Here is a 26,353-nt window from a genome sequence, read left to right as displayed (position 1 = left end):
CTTTTGATAAGAGTAATGTACCTGGGTGTTTTTTAGAGGGACAAATGTGTTTGCAGTGTATCAGGAAAAGGGAAAATGAAAATAAACAGAGGTTTGGGGTTGTTTTGGTTTTCCTCAGCATAAATCTCATATTTTGCGTGCACCTCTATTGTATTGGTTTATTCACTTTGCCAAATGGCCCACAAAACTGTGAATATTTATTTAGTGCTGTTCCTAATCGTTTTTCTAATAGGGAATTATTTGGGTACAATGAAAGACATTTGTAAATGAAGCAGATAAACCCTTTGGCAGACAAGGAGTGTTTTGTCCAGCACAAGAATTCTATTGTCCACTGCTTTAGTTGTCAAGTGCCTGGGGAGCCCAGGATTTATGATGATGTTACAATGGCCCTTTCAGAGGGGACTCTAAGAACTGTGAGATTCCGTTCCTCTGCTTTTCAGACTCCCAAATCTTTTTATCGTGCGAGGACAATGCCGGATTCAGCTGCTGCCTGGGCCCTTCTCACATCAGGCATTGTGCAATAATTTCCATAGTGACAATGGGCCGCGGCTCCTGCCCCTCTCCCAGCCCATTCCCAAACTGCTCCACTTGTCACTTTGCATCAACCAGCCCTGAAGCCACAGCTTCTTTTGCCCCAAAAAGTCTTGTTAGGCCGTGTGGTTTAAAGAGCCACTGTTTGAAGCCTTGGAACTGTTTAATGGATTTAATTTTTTTTTTAAATTTTCTTGTAATTGTAATTGGACTTTGAAGCAGCCTTCTTTAAATACAGCAGTTGGGGGAGGCTTGGCTTTTCACCCTTTTGTAAGCGTTATAAAGTTATTAGAACTCCTGAAGGCGTATTTAGCTGCAGAGAAAATAGGAAGAGATAAAAATGTTATACAGTAAGTAATAGGCATCTGATAAATGAAATGGTAATAAGAAATAAATAGTATCTGACGCCTAAATATAAATTACTCAGCTAAACTGTTCTGTCCACAGTCACAAAGATGGAAATAGTTTTAAACCATGTTTTTAATGAAAATTGACATCTGGAAGTTTCTCCTTGCTTGATATTTACTTCTAGCAATGGTTAATGCTACAAAAAGTATCAGTTTGTAACCCCTGATATTTATTGCAATGCAGTGTGACTGCAGAATAGAGGCTGTAATTGGCAGTGAAATGATTATTTGTTATTTATTATCTATTATTCTTCAAGACACTTCCAGCCCAGCCCACTCTGTGTCCCATGATGGGTCCCTTTGCTGGTGGCCAGGTTGATGCACAGGGAGAAGTTAATGGAGCTGCAGGTCAGGTGGGGACTGGCAGTGTCTGTTACCAAATCTCTGAGGCTTTTAAAAACAAAAGAAGAGCTTAAAAAATTGGATGGTAGGGATATTTAAGAGGCTATTTTGAGAAGTCCTTATCCAAGAAAATTCAAATGTCTCAGGCATAAAGGGATCCTGAAGTGCAAAGTCATTCATAAAGATGTTTTCTGTAAAGATATTGAACAAATTCTCAAAATTGGGGAATTTATTCAGTTTCAGCCATTCATATGAATTGTAAAATAGTTCAAAAGGGTCCTTTATAAAAAAAATATTTGCAAAATGAATATATTTCAAAGTGCCATAGGTACTTCATAGCATAAATGTGTGGAGTACTTTTACCAACGAAGTGCTTTTATATTAGTGGCTCAGTCATCACACAAATCATCACTCCACAGAGCTTAACCTTAGCAAAATTCACTGTCTAGGAATGTGCTTATATGGCACGTGTATCCCAAATTTTTAAAAAGGACTCAATGTATTTGCTGTCTTGAGGAGCCACAGAAGCCACATGAATTTATTTCTTCCTTTGATGGAGCAAGAGTGAAATATGTTTGTGCAATACTGAATACAATATAGCCAGTCAATGCCTGTTTCTTTTTCAACGCTTGTGCTGGGAACTCTGGAATTCAACCTTTCAACCTGTGCTGCTGAACTGGGTTTTTTGCAATTGAAACTCAGTTGGCTTAACAGGGGTATAAAATGAAGGATTGATATAGATGAGGTATCTTCAACAGTTAAACACTACAGAAAATTACTGACTTGGATCTATCAGCCCAAATTACAGAGGCTATTTTTTTATTAAATAATTAGTTCTAGAAATTTTCAGTTAATAAATTTGGAGGTACTAGGGAATCTAGCCTGGTTTCCTTGGCTGGAATGGATCTTATTCCTAGTTAGAATTCAGTTAGGGCTGTTTAAGTGTCTATCAAGGTGTCAAATGAACCTCAGGAATGCAGTGCTTGCACCAGTAGGTAACAACAGATCACACTGACTATTTCCTTTGCATCAGTCACATTAATTATATTTTATCTATATTTTACTTGTGTGGAGACATTATCAGAAACACCTGGGATGATGAGGTATGAAATGATGAGGCGTGAGGATGACTGCTCTGGGAAATTGTGACCATCCCTAATTTACCAATTTAAATTCAAGACTTGCCGTGAGAAATGATTCAGCAGGTTTCTTTTTATTTCTGCTCCCTTTGTCCAGATTGATTCAACTTCCGGTTCCATTTGTGAAAGAATTGTAACCACTAAAACAGCTGTAGATGAACTTCTTAGAGGCAGAGGCACCTCTTACTTGTTTGGGGTTTTTTTGGGGTTTGGTTTTTTTTTTTTTTGGTTGGTTGGTTGGTGGGTTTTTTTGGTTGGTTGTTTTTGTTTTGGTTTGGTTTTGTTTGTTTTTTTTTTTTTGTTTTTGTTTTTGTTTTTGTTTTTTTTTTCTTTTTTGCTTGAAATGTTTTCTCTTACATATTTTTCCACTACTGTAGTGGCAGTTCCACCTCCTAAAATAATCTTTTCCCTTTTCCATCATAAACCCACTGATTTTCTAATATGCCTTTAGAGCACTTTGAAATGTTCAAAGCACATCTTGCTGGTTAATGGCATCTGCAGATGATCCTTTTTTCACTACAGTGTCTCTTGTCTTGGATAATGTTGCCAGAACAGATTTTTTCATAGATAACACAAAAGAGATGTGAAAGAATTTTGATATGGCCTCAAGCATTTTAGTTACGGGAACATTGTAGCAAAAGTGAGTCTTAAATATTCCAGGTTGGACGGGACTCGGATGGTAGGAGGTGTCCCTACCCATGGCAGGGGTGGCACTGGCTTATCTTTAAGGTCCTTTCCAAACCTGGCCTTCTGTGATTCTAGGTAAAGGCTATTTATTAATTATAAGTAGTATTTCATTTCTTGTCTTTAGGCTGCTATGGTAGTTTATAGGCCAGGCTTCAGTTTCATTTTTTCTGGTCCCACCGATGGGTTGGATTTCAGGTGTCCTTTTTCCCTCTTTGCAGCCAGAGCTGAAGTAGTAGCTGAGTGGCAGCAGAGGGCTCCTGAAGTGGCATTTCAGATGTGTGGAATATGCTACATCAACTGGCAGCAGGTTTCCAGTGGGTGAAGGTAAGTCCTGCATCCAACCCTGTGATCTCCTGAGGGATGTCAGGGATCCATGGCTGGAACATTGCTTCTGTAGTGTCTACAATGTTTGTGCAATATAGGGAACATTTCTGCAGGCACTGATCCCTCAGAGAGTTTAACCAGAATTCCTGATAGCTGTCAGCTGTAGGACACGGGCCATCCTTCTACCTCTGAACAGCACAGTTTGATAAGGGACATGTTTTGAATCCTTTTTGTTGAATTTCTTGTTTTAAACATCAAAGTATCACTTGAAAATTCACAGCAGTGGAGCACTGAAGAGCATGAATGTAAGAATATTTCTGATATTTAGGTTTACAGCTGGAAGTGATCATTCAAACAGGTTCATACTTTCCTTGTTTTAGTGAGTAATTAACTCCACATTTGGACTCTTTCTCTGATATATTGAGCTCAGTATAACTGCTCAGACTTGGGTTGGGAAGAGAACTTCATGGTGACCCTTAGGCTTCAGAGAAGGTGGTAAGTGTGAAAGGACAGAGTATGGGAAACTCTAGACATAAAAATATTTGGATCTGCTGCTCTGATGTCTTTAATTTTTCAAATCCCCTGTGACTTTCAGTTGTGCTTTTGCTGTGATTCCACAGAGGTGAGAATTCCTCACTTACTGTATGTTCATTGTTTGGTTCTAAGTTTAACACAGAAACATATTAGGTGTAATAGATAATAAATATCTAAACACTATCATTTTTACAGAATCAAAGGCACAAGCCCACCTGAATTTTGTGGGATAAAAACTACCATGCCAGGATTTTAAAGCTGTTTGTCTTGCTGACTCATTCACAGTTTCTACATTCAATTCACTCAGGTGCTGCTTGACAGATGCTTCATTTCTGTGAAAATGTCCTTAAATGACAATTATCTTATTTCTGGCAGCCAAATAGACCAACACTTCAACATCCTTGTGAGCAGCTCTATGGGATGTGTGTGTGCAGTCCTCAGGAGAGGGGACTGCAGCAGCCAGGCTGCGTGACACCTGCAGCTCTGAGTTGAATTAACTCCTGAGCAACGGCAGAGGCAGATTCTGGTCCTGTCTGAACACAAAAGCCATATTTTGCAGACAGTGCTCAGCTCTTGTTCAGATCCAGTTTCTCAACAGAATGATTCTGAAGAGGGTTTGGTTTGAAGACTTCCTCACTAGGTTTCAAATTCATTCCTGAGTATCAAGAAGACATAGAGAAAAATATCTGAAATTACTTCTGCATGTCTCTGTTCCATGCACAGTTACATGAATTTTCTTACCACTGTTTTGCCTCTTTTGGCATTTTCTAATATCTCAGGTCATGGTTTAGTTCAGGCCCCTTTCTACTCCATTTGTTCTTGACTTCAGAGCTACTTCTAAATGGACTAAATTTTTAGAAATTAAACGACTGTGAGGAATAAGCTTAAGGGAAAACAGCTCATCACTCTCACTTGTGTGTGAGATAATTTTAACTGGGTCCCTACTGCAGTTTTATCTGACAAAGTGCAGTCTTTTTCATAGACTTCTTTGCATTTCAGAGTTAAAGCAAATAATTTGTGAAAGAAAGCTTCCTGCAGAGAGACTGTGGGATGTTCCCTCTGCTTGGAGTGTGAAGTGTCTCCCTGCAAAAGAGGAGGAACAAGAGCTGCTTTTGTTGATTATCATGTAAACCTTTGACTCCATATGCTTCCTAAATTCTCTTCCCTTCTTTTGAAGGATCTTTCTTAAATTACTTCCAGCTGTGCTTATTCAGGAATGCAAATTTCCTGTTACAGTATCTGGATAATGACAAGAGTTGAGGAGGTAAAATATTCATGTTTAACTATTGTTCATGGAACAAAGAGCAGTGGGGCAGACAGCAAGGCCCTGATGAGCTGCTGTGGGCTGTGACACAGCCTTGGCTCAGTCACTACAGAAGGTGACCAGGGAGATACGGGAACTGGAAATATCCTGACTGGACATTTTCCTCCTGTGCTGCTTGGATTTTCTATACTGAATTTCAAGAGAGACTGAGGGTAAGCATAACAGATACACTTCCCTATGATTATATTATTCTGTAAAGCATCCTACGTGAATAAAGGGTCCTCAGGACCCCAAAAAAGAATACTCTAATAGAATCACAAAATCAGGGACTCCCAGAATGGGTTGGAAGGCATCTTAAAGCCCTTCCAGTGCCATCCCTGCCATGGCAGGGACCCCTTCCACTGTCCCAGGCTGTTCCAGCCCCAGTGTCCAGCCTGGCCTTGGGCACTGCCAGGGATCCAGGGGCAGCCACAGCTGCTCTGGGCACCTGGGCCAGGGCTGCCCACCCTGCCAGGGAACAATTCCTGCCCAACACCTGACTGAATTTCCCCTCTGTCAGAGTGAAGCCCTTGCCCTTGCCCCTGGCACTGCAGCTCCTGGTGCAGAGCCCCCCTCCACACTCCCTGCAGCCCCCTCAGATCCTGGCAGGCTGTGATGAGTTCATCAGATAGGATGAGAAACTGAAGTTCACTTCCTGAATATATAAATTATTACTGTATAATGCATACTTTGCCTCTTTCAAGTGTAATATTTCATTCTTATGTAGAAAGACCAGAATGGGAAAACCAGGGTGTTCTTGATGCACAGAGCAGCTATTGGAATGAAATTCCTCTATAGTTTTGTTTTTGTACAAATGGCATGTGGAAAGAAAATTAATTTGCACTTGGAATCCCTGTCCTGCATGTTGAACCTGGCCTATAAATCAGAGCAGAGTGTTCCCCCTCCAGCTGCCTGATTTATCCTGCCTCACATCTTCACTTTGCTTCTCTACAAATATCCACTTGTGTAGGTTTTTAAAACCTGAATTTTGAATTCTCAGTGTGAGCCCACAGAACAGACATTCAATGTACCTGCAGGATTAGTTCATTACATGTATTTTAGGATGGATATTAGTATTCTAAATGAAATTGACTCACATGTGAGGGCAAAAGCTTTGATTTTAGTAGGATGACACTCCAAAGTACAGGGAATCTCCAGGTGGCTCTTAAGGAAATGCCTGAGAGAGAACTGTTAAGAAGAGTAAGTGTCATTTCATATAGTCTGTGCAAGGAGATGGAGTCTGAATTTATTACTTCTGCCTTTTTGATTCTCTTCAAGACCTTGCTTGAGCTGAAAGAACTTTGGAAACATTGTTAGGATAATTATAAGACATACTCTGGTCAAACAGATACCAAAGAAGGATGATTATTTTGTTAGAAATTACAAATGCTTCAAAGACATCAAGTGGGGAAATAAATTGACACTGTCCTGTCTCTTGTGATCTCAATACTTACTAACATGGACATTTAAGGTTTTCCTATCTGCTTTTTAATAGAAAATTATTTCCATGTTGCCTTGAAAGAATCTTCAATGTAGAAGAGTGATGAAATGAGTGATTTGTTTTTGAAAACAATGAACTTGTACCCGAGCTGAAATTCAGCTTTTTGTGGCAAAAAGTTTGTTCCTGGTTGAATCCTGAAACAGTTGAGTCATCAGAGACTCATCCCTGCATTTTCCAGCTCTGTGGGGAATCCCAGCCATGCCTGGGCTGCAGGGTGCAGCTCTGGAGAAGGATCTGGAGCAGCCTGGCTGGGCTAAGGAACCGGAAACTCCTGAAATCCGCCCCCCCCCCCCCCCCCCCCCCAGCAGGATGAGATTCCCTAAGGAATTTGCACTGCACAGGCTGTAGAGATTGGCCAGCAGAGGAGAAAGGACATTAAAAGATTGATCCATTGGCTGAAAAACTCCCCAGAACGCCAATCATTTCTGGGTCAAAATAACCTCAAATACTTGGACATCGTGCTCTGATAAAATGAACTGGCAAAAGTTCCACAGTTGCTTCAAAGGTGAAAAGTGAGAATTAAAAGCTAAACCAGAGTCTTTCTGAAACAATTTTAATGGGAATTTGTGGATAAAACTGTTGTCAGCTTTAACAATAAATACATAAATATACAGTGTGTATATATGCACACACATGTATACCTATATACATTTATATCTGTGTATATATATATATATATAGTTGCTCACTTTGTGTTTTAATAGTGATGGTGAGGAGGAGAATAATAGCATATTTAAAATTTATATTATAGTGTCTCCAAGAAAAAATACACATAGCCAGGGCTAGAAAAATGAACCCAAGAGAAAACTAAATAGTTTGCCTTTCACATATATATTACATACGAAAAGATGTCTGTACACTCAGCCTTTCAAGATTTCATATGCAATAAAAATGATTTGAATTCTGCTCAGATGTTAGTTTGTTCAAAAATTGTCAAAAATGTCTCAAAACCTGACATCTTCTGCATGCCATAAAATAAATCAAAATTTAGTGTATTTAATTCTTTTGATGTGTTTAACCCAGTCAATTACTACATTGTTAGTCACAGTTGAAGAAAAACTTCCTAAAAATGTATCTTGCAGGAACACTTGCTGATATAACCATGCAGCAGATGCAGTTTCTGTGGCTTTCCTCATCTGTGTAAACACTAATAAAGACACACGAGTAGTGATTGCTAAAATCTAATGTAATTGCAAAGGTTTTTCTCTCTCCATTCCTGACAACCTGCATTTGCAACCACTCAGTTACTTTTATTTTAAAATCGCTTTTCAATTTCGTTCTGGTGCTGTAGGGGAAAGCTTTTTGACAAAGGCATGACATAAACCATTTCTATTGCAGCTCCATCATAGCTTCCACAGCTAAACTAGACTGGACAGTTCATTAAAAAGAAAAATTAATAGTACAAGGTTGTAGGGAAACAATAACAGATTATGACTGGCCTGTGGCAGCTCAGTGAATTCATGTAGTGGAATAAAAATGATTCCCCTGTCACATAAATGAAGGTTTGTTCCAAGGTTTTAGGTGAAGTCTCTCCTGTTCCTTTACAGGAAAAAGCTGTCCAGTTTCTGGACTATAAAAGCAATACTTGTAATTACTGCAGGAGAATAATGTGGATTTTTTTGGGATAGAAAACACCCAATTGATAATCATTGAATACATAAGAATAAACATAACATCAAAGAGAATGGCATAGACTACAACACACTAAACAGATACCTTAAAGCAAAAAAGTAACCCTCTCACTGCTGGTCACAATCAGGAGGGACAAAATGAGAATGGAGTCAGGACTTGATCCTATTTTTTTCATATCTAAGGTAGTAACTCCTCTAGACCAGGCTAAATTTGCTAAATTCAGTGTGCCAAAGCAAAAGTGTTTGTGATTCTATGGCAATTCTTTCAGGTCTGCTGCTGATACCTATGTAGCATCATGTGTGTGATTTCTCTCTTGCTTGAGGCTGTTCTTAAACATGATTTAACTTGTTCTCTGACTTGGTGCAACAAAGTCCTAAAGCCTCCCTCTAAATGTGAGTGCATATTTTCCCCAATTTCCTCAGGGTTCCATGGCTCAAATTTTCTGTATCATTCTGGTATGTGTGGCAAGCAGACAGACTCAGACCTTAATGCTACAATCTGAGTTTCATTATATTGATGCTACAAATTCCTGTCTCAGAAGATATTTCAAAGAATATGAGCTCTGGGATGCATTACCCATTTCTTTTGGCCAGTAGCCACAACCTCCTAATGAATTCAATGGGATAATGGGAGAGGCCAGGAAAGGGGAAGTCTGAGCCAACATTACATTTGGAATCTAAAGCAGGACTGACACTGAAGGGTATTTTCTGGTTCTGTTTATGAACACAATCTTCTTTTAGAAACAACAACCTAAAATACTGAATATTCATGGTCACGGGGTCTGGCCCCCTGTACTTTTGCAGATTTATCCCTTCTTTTACAGGAGAACTTGGCCATTTGGCCTCCAACTCTCCCATCTCTCCCCGCAAAACAGAAAAGCCGATTACATAAGCTGCCCAGCCCGGCCACTGTGAGAGGCCTCCTGGCCGTCCTGGCTCGGGTTCCTGCCATCAGCTATGTTTTGTGAGCCAGGGCTGCACTGAAGCAAAAATAACCAACCAAGCCAAAGGCTGTGCCTTGACCTCCCAAGCTATTCTCATACTTTCTTACTACAGGCAGCATGTGTGAGTTGCAGCATGCAGGGTAGAAGATATTCCCTATTTATTCCAGGAAATGTGCTCACACAAACATTTAGCACTCACTAATGAGCTGTTCATCCCAAGGCTGGGAGCCAGCTGCAGCCTTCACTGCTCTGCTGTCCTGTTCATGAGCCCAAAGGTGCTGCCTGTGTCTCCTGTCCCCCTCTGCCATGTGTGAGGCCCAGGAGAGAACAGCCCCATCCTAGGAACAGGCTCACCCCAAGGACAGTTCAACAAAGACTGCGGTGCTCTCTCCCAGTAAAGCCACTGACTCACTGGTTATCACCCCTCTGCTGCTCCCAGCATCAGCAGAATGACACCAAAGTTGTGTATTCAACAAATGGAATGACCACTTTTCTCCTTGTAGGTCTGTAGTAATTTGATTTGCTTTACATTTAACAAATACAGAGATAATTAATTGTTTCAGTGGGAAAACTTACCAGCAAAGAATAGAATGGCAATGACTTTTTAATCCACTCTCCCAAGCAAGAGCTGGTGCTTTGCTGGGTTAGGGTTATCCAGGTTACCTCTGCTCCCCACGTGCTGCTCCCTCTGTTTCCTCTGCACAGCTCACACAGGGCTGACACACTGCCCTTTGTCCAGCTGAGAGCTTTGCCTCTGAGCAGTTGTGGAGCTACATCCAGGTCTCAGTCCAGGGTCATTGAAGTCTCCATCAGTTTAATCTGCTGCACCTTGTTGAGCTCATCTAACCCAAAAGGACAGAAATTAAAAACCAAGAATGTTCTGTTGGCCTAAATTCTAAAGAGTCTAACCAGAGAATTATCAGTTCTGCCACACTGAGCCCTTACACAGGTTATGTACAGTTAAAAGTGGTGCACAGGAGCTTCCCAGTCCCTGACTTTTCCTGGTGGAAAGGAACCACCTTCTGCCTCAGGCAAAGGTCTTGAGGCAGGATGGGGGTGGGACCTTATTGCAGAGAACTCAGGGATGGATCCTTCTCCCTGGACCCAGAGCCATTTTTCTCTTTCTAGCATGTTATTTTTCTAGTCACTGTTAAATTTGCAAACCTGCTTCTCAGGCTGCACTTTTTCCTTGGCTCTGTAGGGCACATGGCAGCCTGTGTTGCTGTGAAAGGTGATTTTCTGTGTGTTGAACAGCACCCTCTGCTCCCTGTGCTGTCTCTGAGCTTTGTGCAGCTCCCAGACTGCAGTGGTTCCACAGCTGAGCCTTGGGAAGCAGTTTCCAGCCCCACTATTCTCCAATTTCCACATCGCCTCTCTCCTCTTTTGCTGTCTTCTGGCTGCACAGGTAGTTCACTGTGTATGGACCAGTGCATTGTCATTTTTACCCTTTCATTTCAAACATTCACATAAACCCACTGTGTTACAGCACGGAGCCATCCTGAGTGAAGCAAAAAGCCCAAGAAAAACAGGCAATGACCCTTTGGTCGTTAGATAACTTCTTACAGGCAAATAAATTAACCAAACCCAAAGCCTGGGCAGGCCAAAAGTGGTGCTGATGCTGCCTAAGAGTCCAGATGGGTCCTGCTGCCTGTGCTGGCAGCTCACTCCAGCTTGGGCATGTCACAAGTGATGGTGACACTGTCCTAAGGGCTTACAAGGGGCTGAAAATGTTAAAAGTTCACATTAACATGTGGAAAATTATGCTTCACACTATTTATTTAAGCCCAGTTATTAAATAAGCATTTAGTAAATATTCCTATTGGCAATCTCATTCTTACACCATCATTCGTTTGGTTTAGTTAAAGCAGTGTTTACAAACATAATACAAGTGCCTGTGCTTGACCTTCATAATTATTCTTCCTGCTTATAATAAGGAAGGATCTGGCATTCCTTGGGTCTGACTCTAAGCTCACTTGTTGAAGCTTAAGCCAGAAGGGGTTAGCAAAATTCACACAAAGAGTTAAAAAAAAAAAAGATCATGTTAAGTTTTTTATAGCAATGTTTACCCTGTCAGCCATCCATTGGAACAAGAAATATGTCTGTCTGCTCAGAAAGATGTTCCCCATTCTTGGATGAATCCCCAGAGTCAGTTTCTCCAGCTGGTGCCTGTCTGGTTCTTTATTTCCTCTGACCACTGGATTTCCAGGAAGCTATTTCTTATTGTCCTTTTGCTCACCCTTGTGAGTGTTTAAGTTGAAAAACACTGTCTCTGGGTCTTCAAAGCAGTGAGAAAGTAGAAGTTTAGCTTGCAGACAAACACTGTGTCACTGTCCCTGGGTTGGATATGGTAAAGGCTCCATAAAGAAATTCAGATACTTATCCATGTGGGTTATTCTTATGCAATATTATCTCATATACCAGAGAGATTTAAAGGAAAAGGAGGATGGGCATTTCAGTATCATAGATAAAGAAAAACAGAGCCGAGGAATTAAAAGAAAAGCTTTAAATTGAAAGCTCCATGTTCTTTGCAATGTGAATAATACTACCAGAAGTCTGAGGTACCAGACTAAGCCAGAGAACAAGGTGAGGGTTAGCTAAGTTTGTTCTGAAATCAATGCTGCTTATCAGATGAATACCAAATCCCCACAAATAAAAGGGAATCCCTAGCAAAGGTAAAAGAACTTTTATTCTGGGAAAAAAAAACCAAAAACTCATGAGATGCTTGACATGCTACACCTAGAAATTTTAGCCTGACTTGGAGCCAAAGCCAAAGTACAGCTGGAACATAAAATTACACATTTGGAAACTCTGTGGAGCTGTGAAAGTCTTGCTTTCCTCTATCAGGGCTGGTCAAATTCCCAGAGCAGAGAGGGAGGCACTGGAGCTGATGGATGGCCACACACAGAACCTCCCCAACCTCAGGAGCCCAGTCTCCAAGGGCTCCAATAGGCTGGATTTATGGACTGTTCTATTTTGTGCCCTCCACTGGGTCATCAGCCCTGGGCTCTCCATCCCCTTCATCTTGTTCACCATCCACTTGCTTTAACACTGCAATTGGCCTTCCAGTTCTCACCAGCGCTCTTGGACTTAATACATAGAATTTAAAAGCTTTCTATTGACACAACTTCCATTTTTTTTTTTCTCTCTGCACTCCCAGGACTGTCAGCAGTCATTTTAGCTTGGTGCTTATTTCAGCTGGAAAGTTGACATTTCCTTTTAATAAAGCTAAAATGGGTCCAAAGTTTTAAAGTATTCCATAATTCTTCCAATAAATGTAGCAAGCACCAATGTTTCTAGAAAGATTTCTAGAAAGAGTTTGGTGACAGACTCTCTCATCTCTCTTTAACCTAACAGTTCCTTTTCGAGAAAAAAAAAAAAAAACCAAAAAAAAACATAATTACTCCAAGAGCAATTTATTTAATTACTGTTATGGGAGACTTCAAAAAAAATTGGTTGCATTGAAATAGTGATATACCCTGGCAACATTTTGAAAAGCATATTTTGGTAGAAAATATGCTGAATGTAAGGGCATGTGTAATGTGGAGAAAAAAAAATGCTTAGTCCTGTTCTGGTGAAAGGAGCTTCCAGTATTTTTATGTGTATATATGTACATGCATGGCATTTTTTTAATAATAGGTTTTTGGATTTTTTTCACCTATATAAATATAGTTTTTTCCCTTCTACTTGCCTCATATTAAGGTCAATTCATCAAAAAAGTAAACTGTTCTCAATCCAGCACACCTACCAAATGTTCAGTTTCCCTTTCTTTTCCCCAGATTGATTTTTAAGGGCACTTCAGGGATTTTCATTAATGCGAAAGTTGTTATTGATGTGGAAGCTGAAGCTTTACCTGACTGGACACAGGCTCATTCCCACTCCAGTACTTTCATAGTCTCCTGTTGGTTAAAGGAGACATTGCTGGTGCAAGATGGAGAAATGAGGTTGGTGTTCTAGGACCTGCAGATACACCCTGCCAGACCTGGGGATTGTACTCTTAAGGCCAAGGCTTGCCCTTGGCACCACAGTAACGGTAACAAAAGGTATTTATAGCCTCAAAATCCCTAATGCACTTCCAAAATACATCTAATAAAGTTGATTCATAGATTCAGCTATGACTATCACTAATCCAATTTTTAAAATGCCCATTTTGGGCCAATTTTCCACTACAAGCTCTGTGAAATATCAGTTCGGATATCTAAAATTTGCATCTTCTGCATGATAACAATGACATCAAACATCATTCCAGCTAAAGCAAGGCACTACTTTAAATCTGTTGTTGCTACTGGTTCTGTCACAGGAACAGAAATGAAATGTTTTGCCACCATCATCTGTAATTACAGGTCAGAAATAGTGCCAAGCCAGGTCTGGGATGTGTTTGTGGTTCATGTGATCAGTTAAAGAGATGTGATGAACAGGTTTAACTCAAAATGAGTTATGCTTATGAAAAATATGCTGAATCATTTGCTCTTTTTTTTGAGTGGATCAGTTTTATAAAAAACAGATTTTAATTGCAAGCTAACACCAGTCTGTCTTTTTGTGCTATTATTGTATTTATTTGTATGCTTAGCATTTCATTGCATCATCCTACCACCTGTTGCTGGATTTTTGGGTTTGCAATTAAAAGTTGGAAATTATGTCTTAGTCCTTACAGCCTATGAACCCTAAAAATCCATATAATTCCTCTGATTTGTGCTCAGAGCAGATCAGAAAGCCAAATTGTTTTAATGAAGGTGGTGTTTCATTTGTGTTTGTGTACTCGGGGTTTTTTAGGTTAAGTGGAAATATTCTATGGTGACTAATTACAGCAAGACATCTCAGAAAAAGACTAATACAAACATTGTTTTAATTACAATCTTGTGATTTAATAGGTCACAAATAATAATAGAAATGTGAAGATTTGGTCTTTCCAGCTGTAGCCTCCATTAGGTATTTAAACAGTGATGGTCTCCTTTATTAGTGCAAACTGAGGCTACTTTAGGAATGTGTTTGAATATTCTGAGGTTGTTATACTTTTGAGCCAAAATTGGTCTCCTCACAGACAATCTCTGTCTAGGCAAAAATTAATTATTGATTCAATTTTTCATTCAGAAATCTCAAGGTGGCTTTTATGCTCTTTATGGAAGAAATCTGCACTAAACTGGAATAGTTAAGTAAGCTATCAAAAGAAGAACCTTCCACAGGCATGGCTAAAGCATCTGAGCTCTTCCTTCTGCAGCTCCAAGAAAGCTGGGGAAAGGAGAAGGCTTTTGATTGGTAATTTAGCTCTCACCTTTCTCTTTTTAGCAAATCTATTTGTAAAGGGAACTCTCAGTAATTCCCTAACTTGTTGGTTTTATAAAGATAAATGTTCCAGGGCCTGCAATGTGAACCTCTCTAAATGAGTCACGATGATGGGAAAGTCTTTCATCAAGAACTTTCCTGCATGAGGGAGACCAAACTGAAGGGGACAAGGGGATTGAGGAGTCCGGTACGATTAAATACAAAGTGGAAGAATGTTTTGTAGAGGAATGCACTGGCCATACAAAGACCACCCAGGATGCTTTAGTAGTCCAGCCTTTGGGCAGCACTGCTGAAGCTGCCTCTGGAAATGAAGCTGTAAGTGCAGAATCACAGAATGAATTTAGATTTCTGCTCCTGAGGGGGCTGCCAGCCCTTCAGCAAGAGATTATGGATCTGAGCAGAAATGGATTGCTGGCTGGAATTCTGTCTGCCTTGGTCTGGGAGCTCAATAGACCTGCCTGCAGTCATTAGTTTTTGATAGGTTTTCACCATTTAATCTTGATTTACTGTCTAATTTCTGGCACAAAACAAAGAGTCTATCAGTCACAGCACAAATGTTATTCAGATATTCATACATATCAATTCCTGCAGAAAGAATATTCAGGGTTGGTTTAGCATGTAAATACAGCATTAGTAGTTGCAAGTAAGTTGACTTTAGTTGTCATTTGTGTCCTCCTCAGGCTGTCATAGATAGCCACTTACATAATAACAAAATGACTGAGACGAGCATGGGCTTGGCTTCAGCCTCGCTGGCCTTGGATCATCCAGGGAATTATGAGAATTCTAGTTTGTCTGAGAAGCACAAGAACGCAATTACTATTTAAAATAAACTCTACCAAAAGCTTAGTCATCACTTGAAATGACTCTATCAATCACCATGTTCTTTAATAAGACTGTGTTTCTTATGCTGGTTGTGTTCCTGTAGAGTTTATGCTTAAAACCAGACAGCCTCTGTCACATTTATCTTAAGTGGATCTCCCCAGGGCAGCAAGTAAATGTAAAACTCTGTTTACAGCCATTTTTCATTTCCCAAGCCTTTTAATATCACTCTCTCAGGCTTATTTCTGTGTCATTCACTCCATAATGTACTAAGTTGTCTTCCTGCTTTCCCCTGCTTTATATGAGGTACAGCAAGAAGCAATCTCACCCTTCCCCAATGAGCACAAATTAAATCAAAGCTTGGGGAAAATGTTCTCCTTCCATGATGGATTCAGAGGTAGATGCTGACAGATAGCACATCACACTGTTCAGGAGGTTATTTCTCTTCTTCCTTCTTGCACAATGACTTCTGCTTTCAACGGGCTATCATTTTCTGGCTTTTTCTATGGTTTTGTAATGCTGAGTCTCAATGCTGCTGCAGGAAAAAACTCTTCTTTGGAGCAGCTGGGGATTTTGTCTTTAAACATCTCAGTAATCCAATACAGTGCTATAAAACATAATTTTAAAAATGCAAAGGTTTAAGATTTCCTTTCATAAGACTCTACAGAATTCAGAATAGTATTCTACAAAACTTGCTTAGCATTTTTGAAGCTCCTTCTATTGTCAAGATGCAAATCACCAGTTCTGAAAAGATTTCACTTCTGTATTTAGTGCATACAAATCTTGCCATGACCTAGAACTCCTTTGTGGTGGGATACCTCTAGAATCTTGGCTGTTTCCTCACCAAATATAAAGTTATGGATAAAGTTATATATACACTTATGTCTGAAGAACTGCAGTCTCAAATTTGAATCCTTTACATTGCAGTTTAAAGTGCTCCCATACAAAACATAGAACATGAACTGGGGAACTGTGAGGTTCTTATTTTTCAGTGCAATAACTAAGTGAATTTTTTTCCCCCAAGTATCCTTAAATATGAAGAATTTCCTTTTCTGGACTAAATACTTTTGTCTCGTAAGACTAATTATGTTTTGTGAATGGCACAGAAAACTTTATATTAATTTGCATTCAGTTGAGGGGCTTTTGTTGTTCTGTCCAGTGAGGCCTGGAATGTGCTCCTCTAGCAAGAGGGACCCAGAGCTGCAGAGGGGCTCACAGGAGTTACTGGCTGCTGGTCTGCTTTGAAATCACACATTAGGAAAAATGAAATTTACCACCCACATATACAGCAGGAACGTGTAGAGATCAGAGCTCTTGTCATCTAAACAAAACATTTTACATGAGACCAGTGAACACTGGCTTTTATTAAAAAATTCCAGCATGGTTTTGGCTGGAAGGGACCTTAAACCACATTCAGTGCCACCCCTGTCATGGCAGGGACACCCCCCACTGTCCCAGGCTGCTCCAGCCCCAGTGTCCAACCTGGCCTTGGGCACTGCCAGGGATCCAGGGGCAGCCACAGCTGCTCTGGGCACCTGTGCCAGGGCCTGCCCACCCTGCCAGGGAACAATTTTTTTTCCCTAAAATCTGCTCTAAATCTTCTCTCTATCAGTTGTCCTGTCATTCCATGCTCCTGGTGCCTGATTCCCAGCACACCCAGATATACATGACCAGATTCTGGGGCTGCTCACAGGCATGGAATCAGTGTCATGCAGATGGAGTCCTTCAGTTTTTAATTTTCCTATTTCACACATGATGAGTGGGGCCCATGGTGCTGGCGCTGCGAGAGGGAACTGTGCTGGTGCTGTGTCCCACTGCTGCCCTGGGAGAAGGGGCTCATTTGAGGAAGCAAAACTCCTGCCACCCAGTGGGATGATTTCCTGACTGGAAATACACCGGAAGCCCTAAACTGCCGGGGTACAGCCGAAAGCTGATGTTGCCTCATCTCCCAGTTCAGCTCTCCTTTTAAAGGAGGCCTTGCAAATTTGACACAGCAGTGTTGCACCTCCCTTAATTCTGCTTAAGGGTAAATTCAGCCTGGTTTCTAGTAACAGTGGAAAAATGCAATAATCCTCATTTGAGTCTTGTCCAAATTTAGCACACCTGGAATTTAAAATTTCAGTTGTTTTCAGGACTAAAGGTTTTATTTGAAGAACTGGCTTTGCCATATGTGCCGTGCAACTGAAAGTGCTGCAAAGTAGATCTTGATATCATAATGTTATTTTGTGTAAATAAAATGAAAGGCCTTCTTTTGCACAAGTTTGTCATGAAGTCCAAGCTAAAAACTATTCAAACATTGGTCTCATAGTGCAGAACAGTTTAAAATCAAAAGTTAATGGAGAGAATTAAGTTAAATGTGCAAGGTTCTGATTCCTGGTGGTTTTTCTTGTTCTACACACAATAAGGAATAGGCTATCAATTTACTTTATTATGTCATTTTCTTGAAGTGACTCAAGGAAGACAACAACATGTTGTTAAAGAGAAAAAAATGAAATTAAATGTTCATTGTGGGAGACTGCCTGGTTAGGGCTGAATAGCTTTCTTCAACAATAACTTTTATCCTTCAAAAATATTTTCTTATTAATATACACCAAATTTCTTGAAAATTGGTAGGCATCAAGGGTTTGCATGGAGCAATCTGCAGGAGGATAAAGATCCATGGCAGGTTGAACTCCTCCCACACTCATCAATGAACAGGAGGAATGAAACCCTTGTGCACAGAACTCTTCCACATCCCTCACCTTGTGTGTTTTATTAAAAACTCCCAAAGTTAATTTGTGATATACCCTAAAGATTAACCAGTGTGACTCGACTGATTATTGGATCTGGAGATCTGCTTTCCATGGGAGCTGCTCGTTTTCCATGGGTTCATGGAAGTTTCAGTGTCCAGGGGAGGTACACACTCTGTGCTGAGCACTGAGGTTAAACCCTGCAGTGAGAGCCCTGGGGCTGCTCAGAACAGCCCCACTGCCAGAGGCAGGAATCTGTACAAGTTCTGGGGAGCTTTGCAGTGCCTCATCCCATGTGGAGAGGTCCCGGCCCACCTGGGGACATCACTTGGACACTGCAGGTCCCTCCCTGCCTCCCAGGGCTCCTCCAGCTGTGCCCCACCTCCACCTCTCTGCCCAAAACACAGACACTCTCAGCTCCAGAACTAATATGATCCAATATTTATTCTGTCCATAAAAAGCTATTCATTTCCTTGTCTGATATAAAAATTATGGTAGAATAAATCCTTCATCTTTTCAGCTAATTCTAATTACAGCTAAAATCTCACTTAGACTGGGAGTTTGCTATATTTACATGATACTTTTGCAAAACATTTCAGAACATAATCATCCATTATTATGCAGAAACATTGTGATCTTGGCTGCCTTCTGCCAAGTATTCCTGAGAACAATTGCTATTTTAGTGCATCATCCAGAAGTTATGGCCTAGACAAACCAGAAAAAATTGTTTAGTCTATTATAATTTGGCATATGGTCATTTTATAGCACACAGGAAATCATCATGAATGCTGGGGATTATTGTTGCTATAAAAATAATGAAAGGAATTTAAAGTTGGCTAGACTTCACTTCCGCCACTGCTCTTGTCATTGAAATTATCTCTGCCGCCTCTTCATTTTTCACTGTTGATATCTTGGAACAGTCATTCAGATCTGTGTGAAGCTGTGTGGAGCACACTGACTTTGCAGAGTGGCTGCATGCAATATAGTTTCCACGTGGACATGGATATATTATTTTTCAGGTGTTGTGTTCTCGATTGAATTCTTAAATTAATGGAGTATTTCCATTAGGAGTATTGATGGGTGTTATTTTCTAACAGTCAAAGAACAGACTTTTCTTATGTTAAAATTGAAACTGGTGAGGTTTGCATCAACAACTAAAAGCACACAGCACAGCCAGGCTGTCTGTGCAGCTAGAAATGCCCAGCAGGCCTGTTCTCACAATTTAGGGACACATTTTATTTCTACGCAGACATTTTCGTATACACCTCCTCATGCAGGTTGTTTTTCAGAGTGTGGACTAGACTTTTAAAATATTTCTCTGTCCTGCATGCATCCAATGATATTTCACTGCATTCATGTGCATTGCTAATGAGATCAGACCTTGTATGGTAGCTGACTAGCTCTTGTTCACCCTTTACCTCTGATAACGCTGTTATTCTGTTAGTGGTGAGCCACTAACAAAATCGCCAACATTCATATGTATACAGCTCAAAGATATTAATGGAATTCATGCTTTTGAGTATAAGTCCATCTTGGTTCAGCCAGAGCAGTCTGAGACTTCCTCCCCAGGGGCAGCTCTGAGCTCTGCCCTGGGCCAGGGCAGCACCCAGGGAGCGGCTGGAGCTGGGCAGGGCAGGCTCAGGCTGCAGAGCAGGGAAAGGTTCTGCTTCCCCCAGAGGTGCTGGCACTGCCCAGGCTGCCCAGGGAACGGGCACGGCCCCGAGGCTGCCGCAGCTCCAGGAGCCTTTGGACACCAGGGATGGACAGGGGGGATTGTTGGGGGTCAGCAGGGACAGGGGCTGGATCCATGATCCTGGGGGGATTGTTGGGGGTCAGCAGGGACAGGGGCTGGATTCATGATCCTGGGGGGATTGTTGGGAGTCTGGGCAGGGACAGGGGCTGGATCCATGATCCTGGGGGGATTCTTGGGGGTCAGCAGGGACAGGGGCTGGATCCATGATCCTGGGGGAATTGTTGGGGGTCTGGGTAGGGACAGGGGCTGGATCCATGATTGTGGGGGGATTGTTGGGGGTCAGCAGGGACAGGAGCTGGACCGGGTGATCCCTGTGGGTCCCTTCCCACTCAGGATATTCTATGTTTCTATGAAACTTGGGATCCACTATGCTCAAGGAAGAGAGAAACAGCTTTTCTTACAGATTTGTTAGGAAAATTTGGGATTTCAATATTATATCTTGCGCAATTCTAAATAATGTCAAAAAAAACCCCAGGATGTTTGTCAATTAATCTCAGCCAGCAATTGAGCACCACACAGGCACTGCTCACTCTCCACTACTCCCCAGGGATGGGGCAGAGATTTGGGAGAGTAAAAATGAGAACACTCATGGGTTGAGATAAAGACGCTTTAATAGGACAGAAAAGGAAGGAAATAGTGATAACAACAAGGAAAGAATTTGAATACACCGAACAAGTGATGCACACAGCAGTTGCTCACCACTAACAGACTTCTGCCCAGACAGCTCCTGAGAGACACCTGGCCAGCTCCTTCCAGTTTATGTGCTGAGCACAGTGGAATGGTCTGGAATACCCCTCTGACCAGGCTGGGTCAGTTATCCCAGCTGTGTCCACTTCCAGCTCTTGGTGCCTCCCATGCAGCCTGCTGAAAGCTGAAAAGTCCTTGACTCAGTGTAGAGCACTGCTCAGCACCAACTCCAACTTCAGTATGTTATCAGCATCATTCTCTTCCTAAATCCAAAACACACCACCGGAGCAGCTACCAGGAGGAAAGTTAACTCTATCCCAGCTAAAAGCAGCAGTTCTGCAGTTTCGTCAACTGCTCACTGAGACTGGATTTTCTGCAGTTGTGGATTATAACCTATGGACAGAGATCCCAAATACCACAAAGATTGTGACTTATAAAAAAGGCTGCAACCATTCATGGCAAATCAGTCTGACAAATCTGTGCAGTGCCTGAATCCAAGTACTGCACTCAGAATTTTCAGACGCTCACTGGAGCAGCAGCCCAGCAGCTGCAGCAACTGCCATCCTCATATCTGTATTCCAAAGTCTCAGGATTATGAGGTATCTTTCCCCAAGAGAAAAAGGAATTGAGTTATAAATTGTTTAGCTGTTTTTTCATGTTTTCTGCTTGAAGTAGAAGGAAACAGTAGGCTTTCAGCAGCTGAGTTAACGTTGAAATATTTGAAATGTTTAAAATAGATAGTTTGAAAAATAAATGAAGGAAAAAAGCTTTGGGATTTTTTTTTTTTGTAAAAGCTACTGCTTCATTTTTAAATTAAATTTATTTTAGCTTTAACTTAAGAATATCTTGTGCACCTTGTCTTTTAGCATACAAGTAGTTTATGAAAATCCAGACTGTAGCTGGTGTGAATTTAAGTAATTTCACAGCCTTCAGTGGAAGCCTGTTGGTTTATGCTTTTTTAGGTTTTCTGAGGATAGGAGTCAGAGGTTTTACTGCTGGAGTGAACACGATGTGAGCGAGCAGAGCATGAACTCCAGGAGGGGAGAAGGGGCATGAGGAGGCCAGGGACAGATTATTGCAGCTCCAGCTTTCCTGGCAGCCTGTCTTACCTGGGGGTCACTGCCTAAAGAGCCAGCTTGGAACTGCTGCTAGCACAGAGCCCTTTGCCTTTACAACCCAAAACAGAATCAATTGCTACAAACAGCCTGAGGGACTTGTTTTTAGCCCAAGAGGGACCTGACCCAGCCAGAACCCCCTGCCCTGGGCTGAGCCCAGCATGGGCAGCAGGGGAGGGGATTCTGCCCCTCTGACCCTGTGCTCAGGTGAGACCCCACCTGCAGAGCTGCCCCAGCCCTGGGCCCAGCACAGCCAGGACCTGGGGCTGCTGCAGAGAGCCCAGAGGAGGCACCAGGATGAGCAGAGGGATGGAGCAGCTCTGCTGGGAGGAAAGGCTGGGACAGCTGGGATTTTTCACCTGGAGAGGAGAAGCTTTGGGGTGAGCTCAGTGTGGCCTTGCAGGGCCTGAAGGAGCTGCAGGAAAGTTGGACAGAGACAATTGACCAGGGATGGAGGGACAGGACACAGGGAATGGCTCCCAGTGCCAGAGGGCAGGGCTGGATGGGATATTGGGAATTAGGAATTGTTCCCTGGCGGGGTGGGCAGCCCTGGCCCAGGTGCCCAGAGCAGCTGTGGCTGCCCCTGGATCCCTGGCAGTGCCCAAGGCCAGGCTGGACACTGGGGCTGGAGCAGCCTGGGACAGTGGAAGGTGTCCCTGCCATGGCAGGGGTGGCACTGGAGGGGCTTTAAGGTCCATTCCAGGCCAAACCATGCTGAGATTCTGGGATTCTCTAAAGTGATGGGTGAGAGAAAAGAGTTTTCTTTAGGATGAAGACATGGAGCCTTATTGCTTCATCTCTGTACATAGACATATGCAGGATAAAACAAAAGATAACAATTTTTGCTTTAAATCCTTGTTAGTAAATAAGCATGGATCTGTGATTAACATTTTGTTTCCAGCACTTCACACTTGAATACCTGATAATAAGCAGTGTGTGTATCTGCTTGGCTCTGCCATTCTGGTTAAGCAGCTTTAAAAAGTGTTTACTGGTTTACATAACAGTATTGAGAAGTTGCAGAAGAGTGGGGGGATTTGTTTACTTATCTCTGTAGCTGACATAATTCTGTGATGCTAAAGATGAATGACTATCAGTGAGTTTAATTTTCAAATGCACCCCAAGTTATTAACATAAGAAGTTTATTTACCTTTTTTTTTTCTTTCACAGCAGGTTTAGAAATTCACAGCTGTCCAGGAATGTTTTCCTATTCAATGTTTAGAGTATGTAGATTCTTTATTACATTCCAGGAGCCCAATCCCCTCTAACTACTGCACATGAGTGATCCCAACAACACAAATCCCAACCATGTTTTTTTTCCCTATGCAAAGATGGGTGCAAAACAAGCATCCAAAAGAGGTGTAATCTCCATTTTCATACCATTTAAGCCTTTTGTTGTTTTTACCCCTCAGCAAGAAGGAGACATGAAATAGAAACCACAGACCTAATGCCCCGCACTTCACATACGTACATTGTGTCAAAATGTAAGAATTTTCCTGAGCAAAATCACAGGGATTATTTTCCTTTCTATGTGTTCCATGCTGTAATCCATGAGTAATCTGTAATGTGTCATCATGTAACAATAGGAAAAAGTCAAATGGATACACCAAAGCTATTTAATAAATATGCTTGGGAAAACCATACTATATTTCCATTTATGTGTGAGAATGTCATTTCACTCATTATGTTGGAGCCAGTTTGGTGCTGTAACTGAGGTGATTTCAGTTTTCAGTATAATAAAATTGAAAACTGATATTTTTTTGAGGAAATAAACTGTCTTGGTTTGACAAGACAGGAGTCTGTGAAGGAGGGAAAAAGCCTCCGGTGCAATGGAGAAGGTAAACCCCCTCCCTCCGAATTACCAGGATCTTTAAATTAAAAGGCTCTCAGGCAAAGATATGGGAATGGGAGTAACAATTCTTTACTAGGAGAAACTAAATAACAATTTAAAAAGGCAAATGCAATTGGTACAAACAGAACTAGTGATAAAGTCCACAACCTGACACCCTGAGGAGTCGGGGTGTTGGTAGCAGTCCAGTTGAAATGAAGCTGCTCCTCTTGCAGTGGCTGATGAATTGCATCTGAAGTGGTGATTTTTAGAAGGGTATAGTTTTTTCTGAAGATCTGGTGGCAGTGGGGCCGGTCTTCCTCTGGGAATCCAGCGAAGGGGCCACTTCTCTGGGAGTCCCGCCGAAGGAGCTGCTTCTCTGGGAATCCCGCAAAGAGAGAGAGCTGCTCTGTCCCCCAAAAGGTACCCCTTTTATCCAATAAAAGAGTGCTTGGCTTCTCCCTCTGGGTGGAGCATCTCACAATGGGATGGTGTTACGTTACCAGCCCTGCAGTGAGTCAGTCAATGGCCCATTAACAAACGATTACCTCTTCGGAGCACACCATTGTTCTTGGAAGAGATAACAAACCTGCCCAACCTCCAACAGATGGCAAATAGAATACAAGTTTATCTTACAAACCAGGACATAAACCAAAATATGTCTTTCCTTATTCATGAACCCCTGTCAGCCAATGTATTTTTATGTAACTGTAAACAGAATATGTAAGGAGGACATGACTGCTCAGGATGTGAGAAAGACAACCCTAAATTAGTGGGTTTGGGACTAGTGAGATGTTTGTCTCTGGCTGGAGTTACAGAATGTGCTTAGCTTCAAGCTTTTGCCTATATTCACATTTTCTCTGCTGAAAATACCATTAACATCTCCTTACTTCACCTTTAAAAATCATTCTGTTTTACAGTTGATGGTGGTACATATTTATACATTTGCCTGTATAAATATAATGTCAAGATTTTTACTCTTGCAGAAGAGTAAAATGAATCACACCAAGAATTAACCAAACATTTTAGGGACCTTGAAAAATTTGTTGTTGTGTAAAGATTCAAGGAGAATATGTTGGAAAACCCAGGGATAAGTGAAAGTGGCCTTTATGATGGATTAAGGACTGCTTAGTTCAGGTTCCACTGTATAATTCTATTTCTCCCTCGAATATTAAATCTGACCTAGTGTTTTAAGAAGTATTAGAAAGTAGGAGATCAATGTAATCCTGGTAATTTGACACCCAGGGAAAGTAAAAACAAATAGTTAAATCAATTGTTATACTATCAAAAATATCTGAATGCATCACACTAGCAATCAGTGCTGATGGTGCCTTGATCCTCAGAGGTGCTTCTAGGGTTTAAATCCAAACTGGAGTTCCTTGGAGGCCTGCCAGCCCCTGCTTCTGCCCATTAAAAAACAGGGATGGTTATGTTCAGCACAAGGATGTGTTGATCATGAAACGGTTGGTGGAGAAATATTGCATTTCTGATAAGTCTTGGGATCTCCCTTATATCTGGACCTCTGCCTTAGCATCTTGTATCTAAGGCTTATATCTAAGCTCTAAAGAGGGATAAGGTCTAAATTAGGTATTTCTACAGTTACCTTGCATCTTGGGCTAAATCTATTTGAAAGGATCATGAGAAAATATGAAAGACAGCCTTCAACTTCCAGTCACTAAGTGGCCAAACCAGCCAGCCAGGAGATTCTGCAAGGTGGCAGCTGCATGCAGCCAAACACCAAATCTGACCATTACTCAGGATTTCATCAACATTCATGTATTCATTCTAGTCTTCTTATCTTGATATATACCATTTTTGCAGTCTTAGTTTTGTTTTGTTAAATAAAAAACCCTACAAGGTCCTCAAAGAATTGATGATTTTTTCCATTTTCCCTTCTTCCAGAAACTGAGCTGGGAAGCTGCAGAGCATTAAGGTGATGTGTTTAATGCGTGGTGGAATCCGATGTGCACAAGGGTTGGTCTGAAACTCCTCAGTGGCTCCAGACTTTCTGACTTCCAAGGTGGAAGGGGTAGAATCTCGGATACTCCTGTGCCTACACACTAACCAAAAATGAAGGAGGACCACTGTTTACACGCTGCTCTGCTCTGCCTGGGGGTGCTGTGCTACAGCCACGGCCTGACCATGGAGCACCTCAGCCGCGCCCGGCCCTCGCTGCACGGGCACCACGAGAAGGGCAAGGAGGGACAAGTCCTGCACCGCTCCAAAAGAGGCTGGGTGTGGAACCAGTTCTTCGTTATAGAAGAGTACACAGGACCAGATCCTGTGCTGGTAGGAAGGGTAAGAAAGAATTCCTTTTTCAGCCATTGATTAATATTCTTAATTTTTATTCTTTTTGAGGTGGTTTAGTGGTGGGTTTTTTTGTGGTTTTGTTGTTATTGTTGTTGTTGTTGCCTTTGTGCTGTATAAGCTGGTTCTTCATTTTCTGGTAGCTCAGTTTTGCTAAGCAAAATACTACCTAAGTCAATACAAATATTTCCATTGACCTCAGCAGTCCTTGAATGGTATGCAGGCAGTTACTCAGCAAAGCAGCAAGAACCACACCAACAAATGGAGAAAAAATATGTCTCAAGAATATAATTCTCAAGTCTTTAAAGACAGCAATTAAAAATTGAATGTCTAACCCATTAACTCAGTAAAATAGGTATCTTTTTATCCTCTCATTTTCAAATTATCAGTACAATTAAATATATTGAGGACTATGTATAGAGGAAGGTAAATATCTGCGTGTACGTGTGTATGTACACATATCCTGGACTGATTTTTTTTATTCTGCTATTGTCT

The 26,353-nt window shown here is 41.5% G+C and overlaps 1 protein-coding gene across 6 annotated transcripts in view; it reads left to right on the top strand.

Annotated features, from left to right (window-relative positions):
* Positions 1 to 26,353, top strand: part of CDH11 (cadherin 11) — an 89,122-nt gene that overhangs the window by 36,030 nt on the left and 26,739 nt on the right. For 2 of the 6 annotated variants that reach the window (XM_021534737.3, XM_021534738.3), the window contains exons 2-3: positions 3,325 to 3,430; positions 25,454 to 25,849. In XM_021534737.3, the coding sequence (XP_021390412.1) occupies positions 25,622 to 25,849 (228 nt within the window). In that variant the 5' untranslated portion in view covers positions 3,325 to 3,430; positions 25,454 to 25,621. Of the gene's footprint in view, positions 1 to 3,324; positions 3,431 to 14,518; positions 14,597 to 23,196; positions 23,208 to 25,453; positions 25,850 to 26,353 lie in introns of those variants that run through there. The other 4 variants (XM_077786249.1, XM_077786250.1, XM_021534739.3 and 1 more) reach the window with 3 other exon arrangements.

The sequence above is a fragment of the Lonchura striata genome, chromosome 13 (genome assembly GCF_046129695.1).
Source record: "Lonchura striata isolate bLonStr1 chromosome 13, bLonStr1.mat, whole genome shotgun sequence".
NCBI lineage: Eukaryota > Metazoa > Chordata > Aves > Passeriformes > Estrildidae > Lonchura > Lonchura striata.
The sequence above is the reverse complement of the archived record's forward strand: the minus strand, read 5'-3'. Positions and strand labels throughout refer to the sequence as shown.